Source organism: Mesocricetus auratus, unplaced genomic scaffold, assembly GCF_017639785.1.
Source record: "Mesocricetus auratus isolate SY011 unplaced genomic scaffold, BCM_Maur_2.0 Super-Scaffold_100021, whole genome shotgun sequence".
NCBI classification, from domain to species: Eukaryota; Metazoa; Chordata; class Mammalia; order Rodentia; family Cricetidae; genus Mesocricetus; species Mesocricetus auratus.
The window spans coordinates 31,651,369-31,676,654 of record NW_024429202.1 but is presented as its reverse complement, the minus strand read 5'-3'; the positions used below and the strand labels follow the sequence as shown (position 1 = coordinate 31,676,654).

General features: G+C 45.4%; 1 protein-coding gene across 2 annotated transcripts in view; it reads left to right on the top strand.

Moving 5' to 3' along the window:
* Positions 1-25,286, top strand: part of Tbc1d8 (TBC1 domain family member 8) — a 109,874-nt gene that overhangs the window by 31,360 nt on the left and 53,228 nt on the right. Inside the window, exon 2 of one of the 2 annotated variants that reach the window (XM_040729234.1) lies at positions 19,564-19,674. In XM_040729234.1, coding sequence (XP_040585168.1) covers positions 19,564-19,674 — 111 coding nt within the window. Of the gene's footprint in view, positions 1-19,563; positions 19,720-25,286 lie in introns of both variants that reach the window. The other variant, XM_040729232.1, reaches the window with a different exon arrangement.

The following is a 25,286-nucleotide window of genomic DNA, read 5'->3' as shown; positions in this document are numbered from 1 at the left end:
GCAGGCAGGTGGGCAAGCATCTTTGCATACATGCCATCTTCAAGCAGACCTGTGTGCTGGGTGGCTGTGACCATGACCAGATACACAGGATGCTGAGACTGAAGGAGGTGTGTGTGCTTATAGGTGGGGACAGAATCAGATTTTGAACCCAGGACTTTGGCTTTTTGTTTGTTTTTGTATTTTTTTTGCTTTCTTTTTAAATTTAAATTAGAAACAATATTGTTTTATACATCAATCCCAGTTCCCTCTCCCTCCCCTCCTCCCCTGCCCCCCACTAACCTCCTGTCCCATCCTTTCTGCTCTGCAGGGAGGGTGAGGCCTTCCATGGGGGATTTTCAAAGTCTGTCATATCATTTGGAGCAAGGCCTAGGCCCTCCCCAGTGTGTCTAGGCTGAGGGAGTATCCCTCTATGTGGAGTGGGCTTCCAAAGTCCATTTCTATACTAGGGATAAATACTGATCCACTATCAGAGGCCCCATAGATTGCCCAGGCCTCCTAACTGACACCCATGTTTGGGGGTGGGGGTGGGGAGTGGTCTGGGTTGGTCCTATGCTGGTTTCCCAGCTAGAGTCCATGAGCTCCCTCTTGTTCAGGTCAGCTGTTTCTGTGGGTTTCTCCAACCTTGTCTTGACCCCTTTGCTTATCACTCCTCCCTCTCTGCAACTGTATTCCAGGAGTTCGGCTCAGTGCTAGCTGTGGGTGTCGGCTTCTGCTTCCATCAGCTACTGGATGAAGGCTCTAGGATGACATATAAGGTAGTCATCAATCTCATTATTGGAGAAGGGCATCTAAGGTAGCCTCTCCAAGATTGCTTAGATTCTTAATTGAGGTCATCCTTGTAGATCGCTGGACATTTCCCTAGTGCCAGATTTCTTTCTAAACCTTTATTGACTCCCTTTATTATGGTATCTCTTTTCTTGTTCTCCTCTATTCTTCCCCCGACTCAATCTTCCTGCTCTCTCATGTCCTCCTCTCCCCTCCTGTTCTCTCCTTCTCTTTCTCCTAACTCCCTCTCACCTCCCCCCATGCTCCCAATTTGCTCAGGCGATCTTGTCCCTTTCCCCTTCTCCGGGGACCATGTCTTAGGGTTCTCCTTGTTTCCTAGCTTCTCTGGTGGTGTGGATTGTAGGCTGCTAATCCTTTGCTCTATGTCCATATACGAGTGAGTGCATACCATGTTTGTCTTTTTGTGACTGGAACCCAGGACTTTGTAACTCAAGAACAACGTATGACTCAAGACTGACTGGGGTCCCTTGGGCCTATCTGGAATGGAACCCATATTCCCTCAGTCCTTTTCAGAGTACTGGTGATGAAGCACATCTGTAAGAAACTGTTCTGCTGAGAAACATTCCTATCTGAATTCTCTTGATGAAATAAATATTACCCATTCCCAAAAGGGAACGTGGAAGTACCCAGTTGGTTTACTCGGTTGAAGTGGTGAGATGGGGTGGAGGTTTTTCTTAAATGTGCTTCCATGCATATTAACTGTTCCAAAAAAGAGAATAAAGAGAACCTCTTAGGCCTTGGCTTCTCTACACTTTGCTGAACATTGCTCTGAACCCTGGGTCCTTTTATGCCACCAGTATAATGACGATTGCGTATACTTCTGGTGACTTCTCTAGCACACAAGGGCCCAGAGGGTAAGAGCCCCACGATGGCCTGGCTCCATCATGATCACCATGCTTCTGTCTGCAGAGTTGGTGTCAGAGTTCTTTGCCAGTAAGTGCTGTACACTGGCTTGTCTGAGGGAGTCGGAATCTGGAAGGCTGCAGCAGCCAATAGATTGCAAGCTCTGACTCCCCAGGAGGAAGCCCTCTGTAATAATGAGCCATCATCCATCCAAGGAAGTAAATTGCCCCTGCTGGGACACTGCCACTCAGTCTTAATAATTTTAATTGGATGAGAATTTTTCTAATCACCGGCTTCGCATTTACTGTTAGCCATGTGTTCTCTGCCTGCAGATGTTAGTGGAAATACATCTTAGGGGATGAAAAGGATAACTTTCCTGGAGATAAGTTGAGTGGCCCCTGTTCCTGTGATGTATGATGGCCTTAGATAACACAGGGCAAACTCTCACTATGCTGTCTTTCTTTCTCCTCGACAGTCTTGGTCTTGTCAGGACTTGTATGTGGTTGAGCTCTGGTCCATGGCCTTCTTAGGACCCCAGAGTAGCAACAGGTTTTGTAACTCATGTGCACGGACAACATTTTAAAGACTGGCTCTGACAGTGTTACCCTTCTGAGGAAGACCTGGGTATGGCTTCCTTTTTGACTGCTGATGTTCACTGAATAGAGCCCTTCTTCTGTGGGAGGCTGTGTGTTCCCCGTCCGCCCATCTTGCCCTGCTCTACTTTCTGGAGTTAATGGTTGGTTAATTTGCCATCTGTATCACTGTACAGAAAAGTCACAGCATCTCTGGGGATGCATTCTATCCTGTGGGGACCTTACTGTGTGCTTTTCCCCTCAAAACCGAGCAACTATTTTAATCCGCAAGATAAATTTAGTTACTCAAACACGTAGTTCTGCCTAGTCCAAGATAAGATTAGCAGGGCACTGTAACAGAACTACAGAACTGTTGCTGTGTTGCAAGTCCCTGCAGGAGAGTGACAGATGGCGGCTTTGAGTAATCTGATTTCAGGGCTGTGGTGGACACACTCCAGCTACTTAGCATATGGAAAACAGTTTCCAAATAAGCTTACGGACTCTGTGCTCTGAACTTCCCTAATTCAGAGGGTTCTTCAGGGGCTGGATACAGCAGGGGTGGGGCACAAAGGAGAGTATCACAGCCCTAATCTTTGCCTTTGTCCCCCATAGACACACACTTAGGAAAACATCTGCTATTTAGTGATGGAAAACTAGATTTAATTTAATGCACCTGAAGACACGGGCAATCAAAGATAAATGATGACGGGAAAGTCAGAGTTTGGGCTTTATTGTGAAGGTTGTAAACAGTCGTGCCGATGTATGCTCAGCTTGGCACCTTTCGTATACCAGAGGAACCCAGTGTGGGCCTCTGAGGACGCCTAGCAAACGATGGATGAACAATAGATACTTGTTTCAAACATTAATGGTGAGCCACTGTCTTGATATATGTACATGTGGCTTGTTAAACAGTGGCCTCATTCCCTTTTGAGATCTGTTTGTGGTGTCCAGGCCGAGGGAAGTTCTTTCCATGTGTTAAGACAGAGCTCACCAACTTCATTTTGAACTTGAGCCTATAGAACTGACGTCATTCTTTGACCTTTTTGCCTTTCATATTGATTTCCATTTTGCAAAGGAGACACTGTTGCCTTGTTTATTTTTATATGCTTATTAAATGCCTCCAAGCACCATTTCCTGCCTTTAGTTCGGAATGAGATCATTAAACAAGAGCGTAGATCCCAAGGTGGAGGTGGTGGGGATTGTGGCTCTGCCAGTGTAAGATACTATCGGGCAGCAGGCCGCATTTGTGATTAATTTTGCCTGGCAGGCTGACTGTGTCATGTGCTGTAAGTCCTGTTGGACAAGTTTAGCAGCCTTTCTGCAACTGTCTCTGAGCATGAAATGGAGACTCTTGTGTTTTCATGTTCAATCTTGTGTGCATATGGTTTGTGTGCTTCCTGTCTTTTGTTTGTGTGTGGTATGTGTACATGGTCCTTTGTGCATGCGTGCATATGTGTGGGCCAGAGGTCCACATCAGGCATCTTTTCTTGTATTCTCCGCTCTTTGGAGACAGGGTCTTATGCTGAACTTGAAGCTCACCAGATTGGCCAGTGAGTGAGTACTGGGGTCTTTTTACCTCCCCCTCCTCAGGGTTAGGATTTTATGGACATATCACTATGTCCAATTTTTGTTATTGTTGTTGGGATATAAGCACGGGTCTCATGCTTGCATAGCAAGTATTTTAGTGGTTGAGCCATACCCCCAGCCTCATGATGCCTGTTTCCAATCCTCAGCCTCCCTTGAGTGGCAAGATAAGAAATAAGCTTAGTTCTTTGGTACAACAGATTATCTTAGCAGCCAAGAAGGAAGTTGTTATTGAGGGACAGATCAAAACTCAATCTTATTTTCTTGGGTGGGATTTTAGGAAAGATATTTTAAAAAACCTCATTCTCTTTGTGACTTTGGGGTAGAGGTAATAGTTACTAAACTTGTTAAAAGGGACTCAAGGTGTGTATGACTGTGATACTCACATGTGTGCACACACGTGTGCATAGAAGGTTTCATTAGGGATCTTGGCTGTTTTGAAGCAGCAGGCTTTGGCAAGAGAGTACCCCCACTGTGCTGACCCCATGTAACAAAAATATATATACAATTTAAAAATAGTTTTTTCTAAGCTTCGTGGATAATAGCTTAGTCTTGGTGGATTAGGGGTTACTTGTCACTCATGGAGGAGCTTAGGGATGAAAATGGAAGCCAGTAAGGCTTCTAGAAAGAGCCTACAGGTGAATGACACAGTGGAATGGAACCATTAGGCCCCATGGCTGCTGAGAGCCAGAGCAGTGAGGGATGAGCAGGAGCCGTCCTTGAGGGTCTAAGGAAAAGCTGCAGATGGTCCTGTTTGCCTTGGGTTGGCCAGGGACGGTACGGCAAATAATTGTCTATTCTGGATGCTTCTGGCAGCTGGTACTTCATTTGAAGACGTTATTAAGAGAGTTTAAACCATGTTCTTTGTCAGAGCTTCATCTTTTCTTCCTCCCACCATGTCCATGGCCTTCTACTTTTACAGACACGAATAATGCTTTTATAAGAAGAAAAAGACCGTCTTGTGCTACCAAAACACCAGAGTGTAGCTTAGATCAGGCAGGGACCATGAGGATAGAAATGCTGGAAGGTTCACAGACCTGCACGCTTCATATCCATGACCACAAGCGTCAGCAGTCTTCATGCTCGGACTGCCCATCCTGGTGGCGTTCTATGCAGGACGCTCACCATCCATGCGTTTTGAGCATTACATCATCCTGCTTAGAGAGCCAGGACAACAGCACGCCTGCACTTACCGTGAGGCAAAGCAGAGGGGTTGGACTCCATCCAAGGGTTATTTACAGAGTACACAGTGGAAGATGTCAGGGTCAGCTGCATGAATTCAGGCTCAGATCCTGTTCAGAAACATTTTCAATTCCTCACTTGTGGATTAGGCAAAACTTACGTTGACTTTTTGAATTCAGATATTCTGACTGTTGCGGAGTTTACCATGCTTTCTACATATAAATTGACCATTGTGCTTGTCTTGAAATGTATAGTTTTACAGTATTGAACATAGCCCCATTGTTGTGTAAACCTCACCACTGAACTTCTTCAGATTTATGCTGCAAAGCAAACTGTTTTCAGTAATTTTTTTAACCTAAGTGAAGACTCTTCAGAAACTTCCTTCTGCTCTGTAATTGCAGGGCTGTAAAGAAGGGGCAGCATCTGTTGCCCTGGCTGACCGAGGCTGGCACCCACCCTGCCATCCTCCCTTGATTTCCTGAGAAAGCTGAGGACTGCCACGTGTAGATGTCATTCTCGCTTATCTGGGCCATGCCAAGCAGTTGGTTGGCTACACCCTTGCACTTCTCTTGCCTTGTTGCTCTTTGGGGCACACATGCACACATACTCCTGGTATTCAGGGTTGTGGCTTCTACAGCTGCCATTTGCAGCTGCGACAGACTCACTATCACCACGTTGTCTTCTTAGTTTTGAGAGATGAGCTCATTTGGTGGATGTTGCCGGGGCACTGGGTGTGATTTGGTTACTGCCTAGTGGCTTTGCCTGATGGTCTGCTGGTGTCGTTGAACAAAACACTGCATCTCTCGGTTTAGGTGAGAGTAGGGTGGAACATAAAGGCTGTGCATCAGAAGGGACACCGGGTTATATAGAACTCGTTCAGAAAAGAGCTCAAAGCTCAGTGTTTGGGGGAGTGCTGACACTTGAATTAGGAGGGACCTTCACGTTAAAAAGCTAAATCTTTCCCCCAACACTCTACTTCTTTCAGTAAGTTAGGAGAAAGTACTCTTTTTTTGTTTTTGACTGTGGGATCCTTTTGGTTATTTGTGACTAGTGAATTTAACATTCCTTTCCTTTATTGTGGTATGTGTGTGCATGTTAGACGTTGAGCCCAGCCAGAGCCTGATATATGCTAGACAAGTGGCTACTCCCAAGCCACCTTGCTCTTGGTTTTTCTTTTCTTCCACACCCCATAGCCGCAATAGCCATACCAAGCAGCAAAATAGGGAGACAGACCCAGCCTATTCTTGGTCCCCCGCTCCCCTGGCTACGGTGCCCAGTGAGCATGCTTCGATGGCTAGAGTATGGTGATAGGAATCCCTTCACTTGAGGCATAGAATTTTCCATCAGATTGTGTCTGAATCCAAAGCCATTAGTGACCTGCTTTGTTTAATACAGAGTTGGGGAAAAATTTAAAGAAAAAGACTCCAGGCTTTATTGAAATGCTTTGTGCGTGGGGGTTAGGGAGTGAATGTCTCCATTAAAAAGGGGGGTCTCACTGTGGGTTTTTTTTTGTAAGAGCAGAGAACATTGCCACAGTGTCTGTGTTAAGTACAAGGCCCAACATAGAGATCACAAAAAAACTACAAAGCCATGGAAGGTTTCTCCTAGTGTCCCTGTTTGTCCCATGTCAACACTGCCCTTTGATCTTACCCTGACATCTATGAGCATAGGGATCCAGTGGGGATCAAAGGGTGATGGCACCCTCATGTCAGTGAGCTCTTAGGAAGCCCCTCCTTGGTTCGACAGCTTGTCGCCCAACGCTGCTCCCAACCAGAGTTGTTATTTTAAGAGCCTAAAAATAGGAGTGTTTTGTTCACTGGCATGCCAGGAGGATTTTCCTGTGGTGCCAGACAAGCCATGTGGAGCCTTTACTGAGGGGAAAACATAATGCACCCTATGAGCTGCCCTGGGGTCTCCCCGAAGAGCTGCTGTTCATTAGGATATATTGGTTTTAGGCGATGGCTTGTTGCCTCTGTTTTTATTTTGTTTTATGAGTGCATGTAGTTATGATCTGTCTGTATGTGGGTTTGTGCATATGAGTGCAGGTGCCTGAGGCCAGATGTGTTATGTGTTGGGGTTCTTCTCTCCTGGGGCTGGAGTTACAGATGATTGGTTAGTGCTGGGCACTAACTCTGGTATTTGTAGACCAGAGAACTCTCCACCCCCTTTAAGCATTTTTTTTTGAGACAGAATCTCAAGTCCTCCAGGCTGGCCTTGAACCCCTGATCCTCTTTTCCCCACTGCCTAAGTGTTGGAAGTTCGATGTGTGTCACCATGCTGAACTTCATTGTCCTGTCTTTAAACAATCTGTGTCTGGTAGGACAGAACATGGCTCCTGCAGCCAGGATTGGGCAAGTCCATGTCCCCCACACTTCATACTCACAGCCTCATCTGTTTCATCCTAGTCATTAAGAAGGGGCTTATAAGCCCAGTGTAGTTGTGCACACCAGAGGCAGGTGGATCTCTGTGAGTTCGAGGCCAACCTGGTCTAAATACTGAGTTCCAGGACAGCCAGAGCTACATAGTGAGACCCTGTCTCTAAAACACAAGCATGCAGGCAGGCACACACACACACACACACACACACACACACACACACACACACACACACACACACACACACACGCTTGTAAGGGCTGGATGAAAAACAGCATGTAGGATGTTAGTATTCTAAAGTTACTGTATGTGCCTTTTGTTAGCTGGCTGGTATAGCCTCAATGATTGCACCCCTCTGTCAGGAGCCGTGTGTTAGAGCTTTGCTTTATGTTTGCTTTAGTTCTGTATCCTCGCCATCTTTGAACTCACTTCACATTCTCCTGCCTTAGCCTCCCAAGTTTTTGACTTCTTTGGAATTTATAGAAATCTTTTCTCGTGACTTTGAGAGTGTTCGCTGCTACCCAGACTTTTAAAAACTGGCCTATTCAACAAAAACGTACACATTTGTTTTCATTTCTCCGTGCTGTCCTCTCCCTGTGTCCTTTGCATCTCATCTGCGGTTTGGTCCCATAGACGTTAGGTGGCTCCGTGCTGAGTGCTCTTACAGGCTTGCTGGCTAAGAGCTTCTGTCCTGGCCAAACCTGACTCTGGTTATTTATGATGTATCTCGTAAAGACCATTGGCTGGCCTGTTTCCTTATCACATTTAGAACAGTTGTGGAGTTACTGAAACAACTGTCATGGTGGCCCAGAGTTCTTGGTACCCCAATCCCATTTTCTCCTGCTGGTACTGTTGGTACAGTATGCCCGTTACTTATGAACTGACATTGGTGCATTACATCGGGAGACAAAACAGTGGCACCAGTCTTTGGTAAAGGAGACTTAAGATGGCAGGTCAGCTGATCTCAAGTGGGCAATGAATTACTTTGGATTATGTATGTAGCCTGGTATTATCACAAGATTGCTTTGCCTAAGGTGTTGGATGGAAAGCAGGGCCTTGCCAGTGTGAAGTAAGGGCTCTGCCATGGAGCTGGTGTGTAGTCCTCAGAAAGACCCTTAACAACTGTGAAAGACCCTTAACAATGCAGGAGATTCAATGAGGCTCCAACAGTGCTAGTGTGGGAAGAACATGGCCTGATGTTGATGGACTGGAAGATGGAGCACGGGGCTACGAGCCAAGGGAAGTGGGTGGCTTCAGAGTCTGGAAGTGGGGTCAAATGTGTTCTCACCTGGAGCTCCCAGGAGTGCTTCTGTCAACACAGACCTGAGTGCCCTGTGTTAGACCTCTGCTCTACGGAAGAGTGATAGCAAGTTTGTTTGCATCTCCTTAGCCCTTGTCTGCTTCAGAATCCCATTCAGGGTAACACGTGGCTTCCCAAACCTTTTCCTGGCTTTTGTTGACCTTGAGATCTACACAGATGATTGGTTATGTGTTCTTGGAGTACGCTTCAACTGGGATTGTGTGATGTTTTTCTCGTAGTATGGAGACTGAATGATTAGTGTTTAGGCAGAGTACCACAGAGGTGTGTAATACCTTCATATCAGAGGTGTAAACAGACTACTTGATGTCCCTGATGAAGTCAACCTTAGCACCTGGGTGAGGAAGAGCTTGTCAAGTTTCTCAACTGTAGAGGTACCTGCTTTCCATATTGTTGGTGTTTTCATGTCCGTTTCTGTGTCCATATGTTCTGTATCTGTGTCTGTGTCCGTGTGTGTGTGTCTGTGTCCGTGTGTGTGTCCGTGTGTGTGTGTGTGTGTGTGTGTGTGTGTGTGTGTGTGTGTGTGTGTGTGTGTGTGTGTGTGTAGTGCTTCAGTACTGCCTGGCGCTACAGAACGCTCCAGGCTCATCTTGACTGTCTCTTGCCGTAGTTCCAGAAGGAGCTATTTCTCCAAAGGACCCTGTTTTGGTTTTCTGAACTTGAGGTATAGCGCCCTATGAAAGACAAGTTTAGCTCCTTGTCCTCAAGTCAATTAGAATAGCCAAGTTAATAGTTAAAAAAAAAAAAAACAGAAAAAAAAAGAAATTAGTTCAGTGTGGCCACAATTGGGAGATGGATTTAAGGGGTCCTTAAATGTCTTTTTCTCTTCCTTGTGTGCTCACATTAAACCCCCCCAATTTCTGCTTTTTAACTATTAAATTAGCTGTTTAGTTGACTTATGAAGGACTGATGGCCAGACCTGACTTTGTGGGGCAGAGACCCAATTTTGTAACCATTTATTTTATTGAGAACAGTAGCAGAAACCAGATGTTTGTGTATGTGCTCTCTGATTCTGGATGTATCAGCTGACAGAGAGAGGGGATGTGTGTGTGTATACTAACACTTATACTGCACATATCTAGACACTGTTTTAACAACATAGGCTAGTCTGGCCTGCAGTTCCCTGTGCAGCCCTGCTGGCCTTGACTGTGGCAATCCTTCTCCACCAGCATTCCAAGTGCTACAATTACTAGAGTGAGTGTGTCACCATACTCAGTGGGGGTATTTCACTATGTGTCAGTGACCTGCAGAGATGAAGCCAGTAGGATGTTTGTATACACACAGTTATGTGTTACCCAATGATGGGGGTGTGTTCTGGGAAACACACGGCTGCTGCTGTTCTCTGAACACTGGAGTATATTTATACACATTTAGGCACTATTATCATCTGTGTACATGGATAAATGGCATAGCTTATTACTCCCAGGCTACAAACATGTTGTTCCTGTACTGGATGCTATATGTAATTGTAACATCATGGTATTTGTCTAAATATGTTTAGACATGTCTAAATGGTGAAAAAGCATAGTAAAAATAAACAAGGTAAGTGGCCTACTTGTACAGGGCACTTTCAGTGGGTGGGACTTACAGGGCTAGAATTTGCTCTGGAAGTGCTATGTGACACTATCCCTGGGGAGATGTAAGCAAATGCCTACCTAACCTAAACAGGGAACCTATAACTGACCATAGTAAGGAGCCCACCACAGTCAAACCTGGTGAACCAGTGGGTTTTACTGTGTGGTTATTTACAGAATATGGGTGAAGGGTTACTTACAGGAGCAGAGGCCCACCCAAGCATGGGTGACAGCTCACGGAGGCTAGAAACCTGGAGTGCACTGCAGGTAGCTTAACAGGTTGTAGAGTGGCCCTTCCAGATAGGTCAGTTAGTCTGAGCCCCTTATAGACAGCTCAGTTTGTTTGAGAGTGTCCCTCAGCAATCCTTTCTGTTTATATATGCTTGAGGAGGGCGGGGCCTAGTGAATGTGGTAGGTTTCAGGAACTTCCTGAGGCCCAGTTGTTTACTTTGTGAGTCTAAGGTGCTTCCTGGGATGATGAATTATTTCACCTCCCTCTAGTCCAGTGGTTCTCAACCTTCCTAGTACTAAGGCCCATTAATACATTTCCTCATGTTGTAGTGACCCCCAATCATAACATTATTTTCATTGCTGCTTCTTAACTGTAATTTTGCAACTGTTATGAATAGTAATGAAAATTCTGTTTTCTAACAGTCTTAGGTGACCCCTGTGAAAGGAGTCTTTCTTGACTCCCAGGTTGAGAAACACTGCTTTAGAACATCCTTGTCTTAGGGCGTTCCCTCTAAAATTGGGCAGTTTTAATCTTGGAATATGTCTCTCTATATATCTTAGGATATATCTCTATATATTTTAGGATATGTGTGTGTGTGTGTATACTTTTAAGTTTTTTGCTTGTTTGTGTTTTACTAAACAGACACACTTACATACTGCTTGGCCTAGGATTACGTAGTGTCAAGACTATCAGTGTCTTTCATTTATACATCCTGTCATCTAGAAGGACTTCAGGGGAAGTAACCTCTTAAGGTAACAGTCCTGCTGCTGCCTTCTTTTTGTTTTTAATTGAGTGTGTGTGTGTGTGTGTGTGTGTGTGTTCATGGGAGTGAAGGTGTTGGAGGTGGCCAGAGGAAGGTGTTGGATCCTCTGGCGTGGGTGCTGGGAATTGAACTCGGCTCCTCTGCCAGAGCAGTACCTACTCCTAATCACCTCTCCATCTCCATTAGTGCTTTCTTTCCTGGGTCTCTCCTGGAGATCCTGCCTGAGGCTCTTATGTCACCATTGCCCGTCTGTTTTCCTGTAAGGGTATGGCCATGCTGATGCCTGGGCTTGCTTCCTTGTGCCATAGCCTTGCTTCAGAGTCGTACTGCAGGGCCATGCGTTTCTTCTTTTAGACCCCACTGATGTCCAGTTACACGTGACTACAGTTCTCCTTGCTCACTTCAGTGAGGCGGGTCCCACATCCCTTGCACATTTAGATTGTTGTTTCTTAAAAACCAGTGAGGACTGGTTACACTCAAAGCCATCTGGGTGTCCTGTGTTCTCTTCAGGAACTTCTGTGGCTTACACTTCATACTTCAGACCGTAATAGGCTAGTGAGTTAACTTCTAAAATTGATGTAAAGTCTGTTGTCTCAGTTAATTCTTTCAGTTGAGCACCAGTTGCTGAAAACACTCTTTTCCCACTAAGTTGCCTTTGCTCCCTTGTCAAAGATTGGATGAGTGATTGCATCTGGGAGGGTCTGTTGTCTCCCCCCTGGCCTGTGGAGTGCTCGACCATCATGGCTCTGCAGCAACTTTGAATCATCTTAAATCTCTTCTCCAGTGTCTGTTGACTCTTATAGGTGCCTGTGCCTTTTCCTTCAAATGCTACAATCAGTTGTCCATATTTATAAAGTAGCATCTGGGATTTTTATTCGTGTTGAGTTGAGTCTACAGATGAAGTTACACCATCATGACAGCTCCGAGTCTTCCATTTACATTTTCTTTGATTTCCTTCCTCAGTGTCTTGTAGTCTTATGCATGTAGGTCCATGCATATTAGTTAAGTGGGGTCTAAAAGAAGAAACACATGACTCTGCAGTACAACTCTGATCCTCCTCCACCTATGGAGCGCTGGGATTATAGGTTTGCAGCCCACACCCGATTTATGCCACGCTGGGAATCAGAGCCTAGGATCTTATCATGCTGGGCAGACACTGTACACCCCCTGCCTTCCCTCCCTTCCTAATATTGGTAACTTGTCTTTTTCTTCTTCTCCCTGGTTATCCTAGGAAAGGCTTTGCCAATTTTTATTGATCTTTTAGTGTTATTTTTTCTATCTTCTAGCTCTTATTGATTTCAGCCTTGGTTCTTCTTTTGCATTAGGATCAGATTGCTCTTTGGTTTTCTAATGTGTGCTGGCCTAGGTTATTGATTCCAGGTCTTTGTTCTGTCCTGACTTGTGCACTTGATGTTGTAATTTTCCCCTAAGCAATATGTTTGCTCTATACTACACATTTGTCTAATGTGCATAACCTCATTTCCATGTGGTTAAAATACTTAAAAATTCTCATGAGGGTTTTTTATTTGACCTGTGTTATTTGAAGTTGCTTAATTTCTAAATTTTGGGGAATTTCCCACTTTACTTTCTGTTCTTGGCTTTTGGTTTAATTCCATTGTGGTCTAAGGGTGGGCTTGTGTGATCTGTAATCCTTTTAGACAGGATTTGCTTAAGGTCTATCTTGGTACATGTCACCGTAAACTTGAGATGCACTGTCTGGTGCCAGTGAAGGATTCCATAAGCACAGGTTAGATTCCTTTGACTTGATACTGTTTGGGGTAAATGTGGACTCACTGATTTTCTGCAAGCTTAATCTACTAGTTATTAGAAGATGGTTATTGCAGTCTCCAACAAGGATACTAGAGTCATTTATTTCCACTTTAGTCAAAAGTATTTAGATGTCCTATTAGGTATGATTGTGTTAATGACTAGTGTACAGTCCTGCAGAAACCGTCAGTGTTATATAATGCCTCTCTTTAACCCTGATAGTGTTTCCTGTTATGAAATCTGTTTGGTCTAAATTTAACACAGCTACTCTGTTTTAACTGGCATTGGTCTAGAAGCTCTTGACCTGCCTATTTTTCTTATCCTAGTATTTTAAAATTGAACTTTTAAAATTTTATTTATTAAAATTTTGTATTGTATATATTTATTGTGCAATTGATGTGATGTTTTCATTGTTATTTCCAAACAAGTATATTGTACTTTGACCATGTTTGCCCTGTTTATCCTCCCTTGCTTCCTCCTCTTCCCACTCTTATCTTTCTGAGACTGACTTAGTTTGCTGAGTGATCTCAGGTTCTGTCCATTATTCTGAAAATGAGAAATTTTGTTCTGTATGGCTTTTGAAATCAATTTTAGTTGGGGTATTTAGATAAAAAACAAACTGATTTTAGACTAAAGTCATAAATTGATTTTATGGCCGAATGAAACTCCATTTTGTGTATGCACCACATTTTTTTCATCCACGCTCCTGTTGAGGAACATGCCTTGCCTACTGTACATAGTGTATTAGTAAATGTCAAGTTGAATGTGGCGGCACACAACCCAAATCCTCAATACTTGGGATGCGGGAGGAAGAGAATTGGGAGTTTAAAGTCATCCCAGGGAATACAGTGAGTTTGAGGCCAGCCTTGGCCACAGGAAACCCTATCTTTTCCTCCTCTTCTTTCTATTTATTCTTCTTTCATATAATACATCCTGACTGCAGCCTCCCCTCCCTCCACTTCTACAGTTCTCCCCCTAGCCTCCCCTCCCTCTACTCTTCCCAACCCCCCTCCACCTCCTCTCTCCCCCAGATCCACTCCTCCTCTGTTTCCCTCCACAAAGAAAAAAGCAGGTGTCCCAGGGATATCAACCAAACATGGCATAACAAGATACAATAAGACTAGGCACAAGCCTAGTCTTATATCAAGGCTGGATAAGGCAACCCAGTAGGAGGAAAAGGGTCCCAAGAGCAGGCAAAAGAGTCAGAGGCACCCCTCCCCATTCCCACTGTTAGGAGTCTCACAAAACCCCAAGCCAAGTAACCACAACACATATGCAAAGGACCTAGTGAAGACCTGCGTAGACTCCACGATTGCCACTTCTATCTCTGTGGGTCCCCATGAGTCCTGCTTGGTTGATCTGTGCTGTGTTCTTGTGTCCTTGAGCCCTCTTGCTCCTGCAGTCCTTCTTCTCCCTCTTCTAAGGGGTTTTCCCTGGGCTGTGGAGACCCTATCTCGAAAGTAAAAAATTAAAATTATTGAGTGTTCAGGTACCATATGCTTACTTTTAACCTTATCCTATATGAGTTCTAATGTGAGTTTCTTACAGGATGGGCTTTGTCATTTAAAAAATACACTCTGAAAAAAAATTAGAGAAACCCTGTCTTGAAAAACAAAAACAAGACAAAACAAAAATCACTCTTAGTTGGTGTAATTAGTCTAAAACCATGCAAAGTCATAAGTTGATGCATTGGAAGTAATTTTGAGCATCTGTTTAACTGACCACCATTAAATGCCCTCTTTAACACCCCTTTCTGGTTTTAACTGAATGTTTTATATGAGCCCATTTGCTCTTCTCTCACCAACTTCTTTTCTTGGGCAAAGTCTAGTTTTCCAATCCACAGGATTCTCTCTTTCCCTGAAGAAACCTGTGGGTTGGCCAGGTAGGAATCAATTTCCTGATTTTTTGTTTAAGGACAGCAGTTCTCTTTTAAGATATATTTAAAAATGTATTTTATAGGTAGGAGTATTTTTGCCTGTAGGTAAGAATACCTTATGTGTGCAGTGCTCTCAGAGGCCAGAAGAGGGCGTCAGATCCCTTGGGACTGGAGTTACACATGGTTGTGAGCCTCCAAGTGGGTGCTAAGAACTGAACTTAGGTCCGCTGGAAGAGCATCAATGCCTTTTTAACTGCTGATCCATCTCTCCAGCCCATTCCAGGATTTGAAAAAAAAAATTTAATATTATTATTGTTTTCTAGACAGAATCTTTGCGTCCCAGGCTGGCCTTCAATTTGTGTCCTCCTGCCTGTGCCCAAGTGCTAGGTTACTGCCAAATGCTACCATGCAGCTCTTTCTCAGCTTTAAGCATGCTTTCACTGGGTGTATAGATCCTGAGGACTGGTGGTGGTTGCTTTCACGTGAGCTTTTGTCCCTGCATTCGCTGCTTTGTGTGGCCCTTTCTGTTCCGAAGGAGAATCTGTCTGGGCATGGATTTGCAGGTTGGCTTTTCAATTCATTCTTGGAGTTCTCTGTCCATTTAAATTTCCTGCCTGCTCTTGCCTTTCCGTTAGAAGGGTTATTAGCCTGCTAAATGTGATTATTATTAACTCCCTGTCTGTAAGGGTTTAGTGGTTATCGTTTCTCTATCTCATCGTTTGCGCTTTATCTCTGAGACTGTTTCCTTCTTGCCTGCCAACAGTCACTGCTGTGAAAGCCCGACACCCTGCATTGGGTACTAGGGACAGAAGGGATAGTCAATCCCTGGCTGGGTTGGAGCAAGTTTTAAGGTTGGCTATAGCTGTAGACGCCAGGGCTTTCACGTTCCTCCAAGGGGCTCCTTCTGATGCCCTGTAGAGGGGTCTCTGGGCCCCTCTAAGGGTTTTTCAGGTAGTGTGAGTCTTCGTGCTTTACTCTCACCCAGCATCGCCATACTAGGAGCTTTTGGGAGCTGATTCTGTGATCACACCAGTAAATCACAGACGTGATGGCTCTGTGACCTTTATACGTGTTTCTTGGTCTCTCACATCTGTCTTTAAGGGTAGAAAAGCCTGAGGAAATGCAGGACTTGGACAGCACTCTTCTCTAACTTGGGTAAGGCTCTGGCCACTCCTCCGTGGAAGTCTGATTGTTTGATGAGGAGACTGGGCAGAAGACATTGCACAGTGTTACTCCGCACTTTCCCAGTCTGGTGGGTACCTGATGTTAAAGCCCATGCAGGTCAGAGGGTTCCCTGAAGACTGTAGTCTTGGGATTTGCTTCATGCATTCAGTCTACATGCAATGACTTACCGGCGTCACTATTTAGTTGGTCCTGCAGTTAATAGCTTCACCAGGGAAATCTACCCCACTTGTGACTCTGGGTCCTCCTGGATGTCTCTAGATATGGTGTGTTGGCTTCAACGGACGCTGTAACGATACGCGACACACAATTACTGAAAGTAACGCTAAGTATTTTATGTAGAAAATTACTCACAAGATACCAAACCCAGAGAAGCCCAGCAGATCTCAGCTAGCGGCTGGACCAGAAGCAGAACTCCAGGAAAAGAAAGCGAGACTTCCTGTGCGCTGTCTTTTATGCCTTCCCCCGTAACGCCCCTAGCCATGCCCAAAAGTGGGCTTGGCTAGTGACGTAGTTCCGCCTACGTACGTATACGTCTTTACGTCCAGCCGTATACGTCTTTAGTCCTGCCTAAAGTGGGTGTGGTTAGCGGTGTGGTAAACCGCCCTTTTATTACCTCATCTGTATGCGCCTCTAGTAAGTCACATGTTTAATGGCGGCATAGACTTAGTAAGTCACATGTTTAATGGCGGCATCAGACTTCCTCCTACAATGGTGATTGTGGTTCATTTGACCTGTATCTTCAGTTCTCTGGTGAGCTGAGGAAAAGTCCCTACTTCTCGGGCGACTCAGCTGTTTCTTGTATGGATGGGATGACTTCCAGGCTCCACACGGTTGAGCCGAGAGTGGAAGTCCCCAGTGGCTCTCTGCACACAGCCTTCCCCACCTTCCACTAGTTGAAAGGGCTGGGTTTATGTGAGCCATCTTGACCTTTCAAAAGCACCTGAATCTTACAGAGGGAAATAACCACTCTTTCCTGTCAAAAACCCCTGCTTTTCTGAGTTGCTACACACCTCTCCTCCATCCTCATTTCCATGGTTCCCTGAGTCCCTCACGAGGCTGGGATGATAGCTGGGTGGTAAGTGTTTGCCTCTTGTGTACAAAGTACTGGATTTAATCCCCAGCACTGCCAATCAAACAAAGGAGGGGTTCTCTATCAAACTTGGAAGTGCCAAGAGTATGTGTAGAGTGGGTGGGTGGGGCATTTAGCTCCTTTCTAATCTTCCTTGGCCTCTCTATCCCATCCCATCTTTGCCAGACAAATATGTTATCTCAGTAGTCTTTTGCAAACACACCTTTAACCCTTCCACCTAACAGCTGCTAATTGAATCTCCTATACGCAGAAGTCCTATTCCAGAAGACAGCTGGCTCAGTCATATAGAATGTGGAAGCAGCCAAGAAGGAGGCATGGTTTCTAATTAGCCAGAGTAATTCTGGTTATACAGTATTGTGCCCTTTATCTGTCTCCCAGAGGAGGTTGTTTAGTGGGGCAGAACAAGACAATTGTAATACAGTTGGAGCCTGGGTAGGGTGAGGAGGGCACCTGCCAGGGAGGTTATCTTGGTTGCAACAGGATTGATTGGTAAGTAAACATGCTAAGAGGCATGAAATCCAGGCTTGGTGGGGCATATCTATAGACCTTACTCAGAAGACTGAGGCAGGAGGATGGTAAGTTAGGGGCTAGACTGAGCTTGCTCAAAAGGATTTCCTCAGTGTTGTGTTTGATGTAGTTTGCAAGTTGCAGGTTTTATGGAAAGAATACTGTAGGAGCAGATTGTAATAAGTACTGATACAAAGCCCACTTGTATGTCAGTTGTATATATGAATACAAATAGAAATACTAAATGTACATATACATTTGTACAAAAATAGTGTGCATATTATATAAACATATGTGTACTGTGTGCATACACAGTCACACATACATGCATATATCACACATATATGTACATCATGTATATAGCACATATATGCACATCATATGGGTCACATATATGTATGTGTGTATGTGTACACATGCCTCACAGTCTGTGAAGGGCTTGATAGATTTTTCTTCTCACAGCATATTTCTGGAGCAGGTAGAGGAAAAATTCAGAATTTGGGATGAGGCTCATGATAAAGTAGTAACAGGAGCGATACTTAACACAGAGCCATTTGTGGTCCAGGCAGCACTTCAAGTAACAGACATGTAACTCATGTAATTCTCTCAATTATTTTTTACAAGGTAGTGTACTGTGGTTATTTTATTTTTCAAATAGGGAGACCAGCTAAGCCAGAAGTTTAAGCAGTTAAGTCACATAGCTTGGAAATGGTAGCACCAGGTTTGACTCTGACTTGTGGGACACTGCTCTTGTTGCCCGGGTCTTGTTGCCATAGCTGATGCCTGTAAACTCCAGATGTTTGGGAACACGAGGGGCAGTCTTTTGTTAGAACGGAGGAATGTAACCTGAGGCTCCTTGCCTGTGACTGCTCCTGTCTTAGTTACTTTTTATTGTGGTAAGGCACCACGACCAAGGCAACATATAGAAGAGTTTATAGGGGGCTTATAGTTCCAGGGGACGAAAGTCCATGGCCATCAGGGCAGGCAGCTGTGAGGTGAGAGCTCACATCTTCATCTGCAAGTCAGAGGCAGGGAAGAACTTGAGAGCTTTGGGTGAGAAGGGCCACTGAGTGTTCAAAGCTTGGTGAGCTGTCGTGTGGGAGCCTGGAAGATAATGTTGAGAGAAATGCAGAGGATGGAGACCTGGCTTGTGAAGTTTCAGAGGGAAGCAAAGGCTCTACCAGGCCATCTGTGTGAAGAATCTGTGGTGTCTGGTCAGCTGGGGCCGAAGAATCAGCTGTGATTAACAAGAGACCAGAACCACTGAAGTAAACCTTTGCTTTGTGGGGACACTTGATGCTGGTTAGCTGTGGCTGAGAAATTAGTGGCTGTTAAGAAGACAGCAGAGTCATTGAGGTGAAATCTTCTGGGAAGTGTTTGTCCTCTGGGTCAGCACACAGAAGCTGTGTTCTTGAGGTGGCCGTGGTTGCAGCTTGTGCTGGCAGCTGAACTTGGCAGTGTAACAGTCACCCGGGTGGGACTGGTGAAGGCTTGAAGGGGTCATGGAGAGCAGCTGAGGCTTGGCTTGCGAGAGACCAGGAGAGTGCGTTGGTGAAGGTGCAGCCTTAGTAGCAGTGGAAGGGCCAGGATTGAAGGGGTCGTGCAGAGAGGGTAAGACTCGGCTCCATGGAGAGAGCCTCCTCCAGGTTCCTGCCCTGTTTGAGTTCCTGTCCTGACTTCCTTTGATGGTGAATTGTGATATGGAAGCCTAAGCCAAATAGCCCTCTCCTCCCCAGGTTGCTCTGCTCATGGCGTTTTTTATCACAGCGACAGAAGGCGCTAAGAACAGGACCGTTCTCATTCTAACACCTCAACTTCTGTTGCACGGGAAGCAGGAGGATGTGTGCCGGCTGCCTGGCCTGCTCTGCCCGGGACTCACGAGTGTCCTTTCTTCTGTCTTCCTTTAAGGTCGCCTGGTGGGTGCTCTGGACGCGGTGCTGGATTCCAGTGCGCGTGTTGCTCCGTTTCGGATTCTGCTCCAGGTTCCCGGGTCCCAGGTTTATTCTCCCATAGCATGTGGTGAGTTACTGAATGGATCAGACATTTACTGGGCCATAGCCACTGGTGAGTTTTGTTCCAGTTGGAATGTTCCAAACCTTTCCGTCGAAGCATGAGAGTGTGTGCATGTCAGTGGCGTTTGGAAGGTAATGCCTCCCTCCGGAGGCCTTTCGCGGTTCTCCACCCCCTCACCACTCTCCCTCCGCTTCACCTGCACCGGCTTCCCTCCCTCCTCATCCGCCGCCTCTGTGTTTGGGTTTTTGTTTGTTCCCATACCCTCCATGACCCTGTCTCACACCCTGTCTCACTTTTAACCGTCACAGTAAGCAAATACTGAGAGTTTGGGCATGCCGGGTTTTGGGTGGTGTCTCAGTGCACCGCTACTGCTCCATATGAATTAAGCAGCTTTCTTTGTAATCTTGCTTCTGACTTAAGTGTGTGTCCCCCACCCCCCGTAGTGACACAAGTCTGAGGGCTGTATCTGATTTGTACAATGCTTACTCCTTGTTTCACACAAGGGGTGAGACAGGCACACACACACACACACACACACACACACACACAAAGAACACGGCTCTTCCAGTTGCTGAGGGGATCTAGAAGTCACCCCACTTCTTAGAACAGACCTCCCAAGGTTCTCTTCTTCCGACAGGTGCCACTTGATGTTGCACTGAGCCCCTAGGGTCCTCCCGAATGGAGCTGTCACACCCCAAGAAACGCTTTATCAATGAATCCTAATGTCGGTTTTATTCTATATGAGTTATGTATGTCCCTATTTAAAGAGTAAGACAATATCGCCTGAGACCCTTTCTCTGAATGCTGGACTCAGTGTTAACCTGCCATCTCTGTGTGCCCATGGCTATAGTGTGTTTCGCTTTGCGTTGGGTCTGGTAAACTTTGCTCATCCCCTCCTGTTCACTAGCCATACTGGACTTTTCCCTTGGAAAAAGCAGAAGTTTGAAGAAACTTCTCATTCCCATCCATCATCCCATCCTAACCACTGTTAACATCTGGGCATACTTCTGTCTGCCGTTTTCTTTTATAACTAGGGCAGATCGTTCCAATTAAGAATGATTTATAAAGAAATCACCTTTCAACAATATTAATAAGATACCTGTTGTTTCAAACTCTAGCCATCCAAATGCCTTCTAATTACATTGGATGGATAGCTTTCTGATCAGCTTTCTAGTAGGTTGGACAAGGATGGTTACAAAAGTGGTAATTTAATAAAAGCCAACTTACCCGACAATGCTATTTTATAACTTTAAATGTTTAACACTCGAGATTATTTTTTTTCTAAAAGGTTCATGTCAGGTTAAGGCCAGGGACTTTGTTTAGCAGTATGAAGTTAGAGTTGCAGTGTTTGAAAAAGTGTCTTAGTTCTGACACTATTCTCTGTCACCTTATGGGACAAGATTGCCAGCATATTTTCTCTTCTGCTCCCTCTATCCCTCATTAAAAATGAGCTGTTGATATTACAAGTCCCATTCAGACACGCAACAACATTTTCCATATTAGTTTTTGAACTGTGCATGGAGGTATGGGTGTGGTTCCTTGCGCAGTACTTACAGAGGCCAGAGGCTGATGCCAGCTGTCCTCTCTACCATATTCTTTTGAGTCTTGGTCTCTCACTGAACCTGGAACTCTCTGACTAGGCTAGACTGGCTGTCCAGCAAGCCCTAAGGATCTGCCCTTCACCGTCGGATTCTAGGTCTGAGGTTGCAGGTTGTACCTCGTCTTTATGTGGATGCTGGTGAACTGAACGCAGGTTCTCATGGTTGTGTATTCAATACTGTATCCACTGAGCCGTCTCTCTCCTGACTCCTGTATTTCCTGTTACTGTGTGTCTCAGGTTTTTTTATGCTGATTTAATACTTACAACCGGGTATGACTTGCCCCATTCTGGAATCTTCATTTGGTTTATTTCCTTTTTCTTTTGGGGACTAGAGCAGCAGTTCTCAGCCTTTGAGGGTTGAATGACCCTTTCACAGGGGTCACCTAAAACCATTGGTAAACACAGATATTTACATTATGATTCATAACAGTAGCAAAATTACAGTTATGAAGTAGCAATGAAAAATAATTTTATGGTTGGGGGGTCACCACAACATGAGGAACTGTGTTAAAGGGTCTTAACATTAGGAAGGTTGAGAACCACTGGATTAGAGTTTCATCAAGTAGTGCTCCCTGGCCTGGAACTCTCTGTAGACCAGGCTGACTTTGAGCTCACAGAGATCACAGAGATCAGCCTGCCTTTGCTGGTATTAAAGGTGTGAGCTAGCAAACCTGTTTGGTTTTTGTTTTATTTTGTTCATTGCCTAGCTAGCTAGATCCATAATTTTACCCAAGTAATGACTCAGAATATCTTGTTCTCTGAGTGTTTTCACATTTGCAGACATCTGCTTTTGGCCACATTATAGACTTGGTGGCTGTGATCTTCAGGGTCTTCTAGTGCTTGATGTGACAGCACAGGTTTCTGCTTGTCTCATTCCCCGCTCCCGACTTGTGTATTATATGCTTTTCAAACATGCAATGCTGCTTTTATCACTGAGCTAGAATAATTTGACTAGAATTGGTTATTCCCCTCAGCTCAGTGGGTTAGCCGTTTTTTAAACACACTGTGCTCTTGGCAATCAGGACAATGATTTCTTTAATCGTTGTAGAAAATTTTTCCTGAAATTCTGTGTGCATGAATTTTATTTTAAAATTCTTTTTTCCTTGGCATTTATTGTATCATTATCTAAAAAGACATTTCACTCTCTCCCCACCTCTCTCTCTCTCTCTCTCTCTCTCTCTCTCTCTCTCTCTCTCTCTCTCTCTCTCGTTTTGTTTATCGAAACAGGGTGTTTCTTTGTGTAGCCCCTGGAGCCTGTCCTAGAACTTGTTCTGTAGACCAGGATGGCCTCGAACTCATAGAGATCCCCCTGCCTCTGCTGGAATTAAAGGCGTGTGTCACCACTGCTGGCCTATAAAGACTTTTTATTTTTTATTTTTGTTTTTTTGAGACAGGGTTTCTCTGTGTAGCTTTGGAGCCTATCCTGGTATTAGCTCTGTAGACCAGACTGGCCTCGAACTCAAAGAGATCCGCCTGCCTCTGCCTCCAACGCCTGGCCTGTAAAGACATTTTCTATTGGATAGCTTCTGTTGGTGTTTCATTTCTACTTGTTTGTCTTGTTAAGTCCATTCTCTCTGTTCACTTAATAATTCTTTCTTGGGTTAATAATTCATTTTCTCAGCAGTATGTTCTGAACCTTGCCTTTTAACTTATTTTCTAGGTTTTTTTTGGGGGGGGGTGGTGGTGTCAGGTTTTGATTTGTAGTTTGATGTCTCCAATCTCTTTTTTTCATTTCTTCTACTTCATCTGTCTCCTCTGAGAGTTTTGTGTCGTTGCTTTGTTCTGGGGGGCATGAAGCGTTTGTGAAGTGCCTCCTTTTCTTCCCGGGGCGCTCCATCGTCTCCATGTCTCTGTCAAGGGTGGTGCCGCTGTTCAGCTCACTCGTGCTTGGGCACCATGACTTCAGATGTTCTGTTGGCATTAGCATGCTGCGACTTTACACTTGGGTTATGGAGTAGAACCCGGCAGCTGACTTTACATTTGGGTTATGTGGGTAGAACCCGGCAGCTGGCTTTACACTTGGGTTATGGAGTAGAACCCGGCAGCTGGCACTCTGCTAGACTCGATGTGGGAGTGAGGCATCGTGTCCTCATCATTTCTCACAGCTATGCTGGCTGCACTCTAACCTCACTGAAGGACTTGGCTGCCCTCTGGATGTTTGAAGCCTTGGTCATGTTTGGATTTTTGTCTTCGTGCTCCATTGGCTAAATAGAAGTCAGCCCGCCTCTCTGCTGTCTCTGTGAATTTCTAGCCTTTGGAAATGCAGCTGCACAATACAGTTCTCAAAGTCTGCCAGGCACTCAGCCCCAAGGCTGTAGCTCAGTTCCTTCAACTAGTTCTTTAGCCAGATGTTAATTGCTCCTGAAATTTCCAAGAACACTTTCCATGCCTGCCCCGCCCGGCCCCGCCCCGCCCAGTTCTATTCATTGCAAGTGTCTGGATCCTGCTACACACCAGGTGGCAGCTTCCTGGTGTGGGGATTCTGTGGAGAATGTGTCAAATGTGGTTCCCTGCACCCAGCTCATACAGGGCATAGCAGCACGGGAAAGGCTTGTACAGGGAAGAAATGGGCTGGGAAGGCTGCAGAAGACAGGGTGGCTAGAGAAATCCTGAAGGGGGGCATTTATGCCCCTTTCTCCTCCCCACCAAACTCCCCGCCACTGCGTCCTGTAGCTTCTCTGCCTCCCCACCATGCAGGACAGCGTCCCTGTGCAGCAGAGCCCATTCTCAGTCTTTCTCTTGGGTTTCCCACAGTTTGCATCAGGCTCGGTTTGTGCTTAGATTTGACACAGGCTGGCTTTGCAGAGCTGTCTCTTCCTGTTGCAGAAGGCCCCCCAAACAATACTTATGTTCTATGTGTTTTTCTTGTTGAGAAATGTGAGCTCATTCAGGCTTGGACCTGTGAGGTCAATGGAGACACCGAGGTGTCTGTTGATGGTCACTTGGGCATCTTACACTGTTATCCACTCACCATAGTTAACATTGCACTGTGACCTGAGCATTGAGGAAGGTTCCTGCCCATGGTTTGGGACCTCTGGTGAAGAGTAAAGCTGTCGGGAGTGTCTGTGTCCAACCAGGAAGAGCTTCTGTAAGAACAATCCAGAGTCACTTAAGTGTGACTGTGGCATGGTGGACTGGAGAGGCTGAGCAGAGCCTCTGATGAGTTTATTTTCTCTTTTGAGGCAGAGGTACAAGGGGATGGGTAGCTTGTCTCATAGATCAGTTCTTTTTCTTTGCAAAAGATCTGAAGACAATCACGGTTCCAGACAGATGGGATGCGGTTACCACTTTAACAGGTGGGTCAAACAACCATAAGACGTTAGAAGGATGGTCAGCTTCTGTGGCTAAGGAGCTAGTCAGGTATTGCTAGTGAGGTGCTGAGTTGTTTGAGAAGTTGGGGACAGAGAAATGGGCCCAGCCCTCCAGGTCAGAACTTAGATATTCCCTTCCTAACTGCTGTCACCTGCTTCCTTCCGTTCCGGTGTCTCTCACCACTGGTGTTTTCTTGTTTCTTGTCTGCCTCCCTCATGGATGTGCTACCTCTGAGCGTCTTTCTGGATGCTGACCTTCCAGTGCCCAAGACAACGCCGAGAATGTCACTTTTAAATCTTTGTAAATCACCACCGGGGGAATGAGTTGGGAAGAAGGCGACCCAGGCTCCTCGGTGAGGTGATGCGGGTCCATGTGGCCCTGAACACACAGCTTGGATGAGGGGCCTTTCATCTTTACAGTGGTACAGAAGCACAGCTGGGCAGCAGCAGCTCTGCTCTTTACTTCCCTAGGAGATTTGTGGTCCATGGATTTACCCAGTCCTCATAGGCTGATGGGAGGTGTACCCCGCACACTGAAGGCAAGCCAGGTTCAGGGGATCAGTGCGTGAAGTGCATCTCTGCCTCTCCAAAGCTCGCTCTGTGGTGGATTGCTACCTGGAAATGAATCTGAATAAACTCTTTCTTCTCCAACTTGCTTTTGGCCATGGCTTTCGCCACAGCAATAGAAATTCCTGAAGACACCAGGA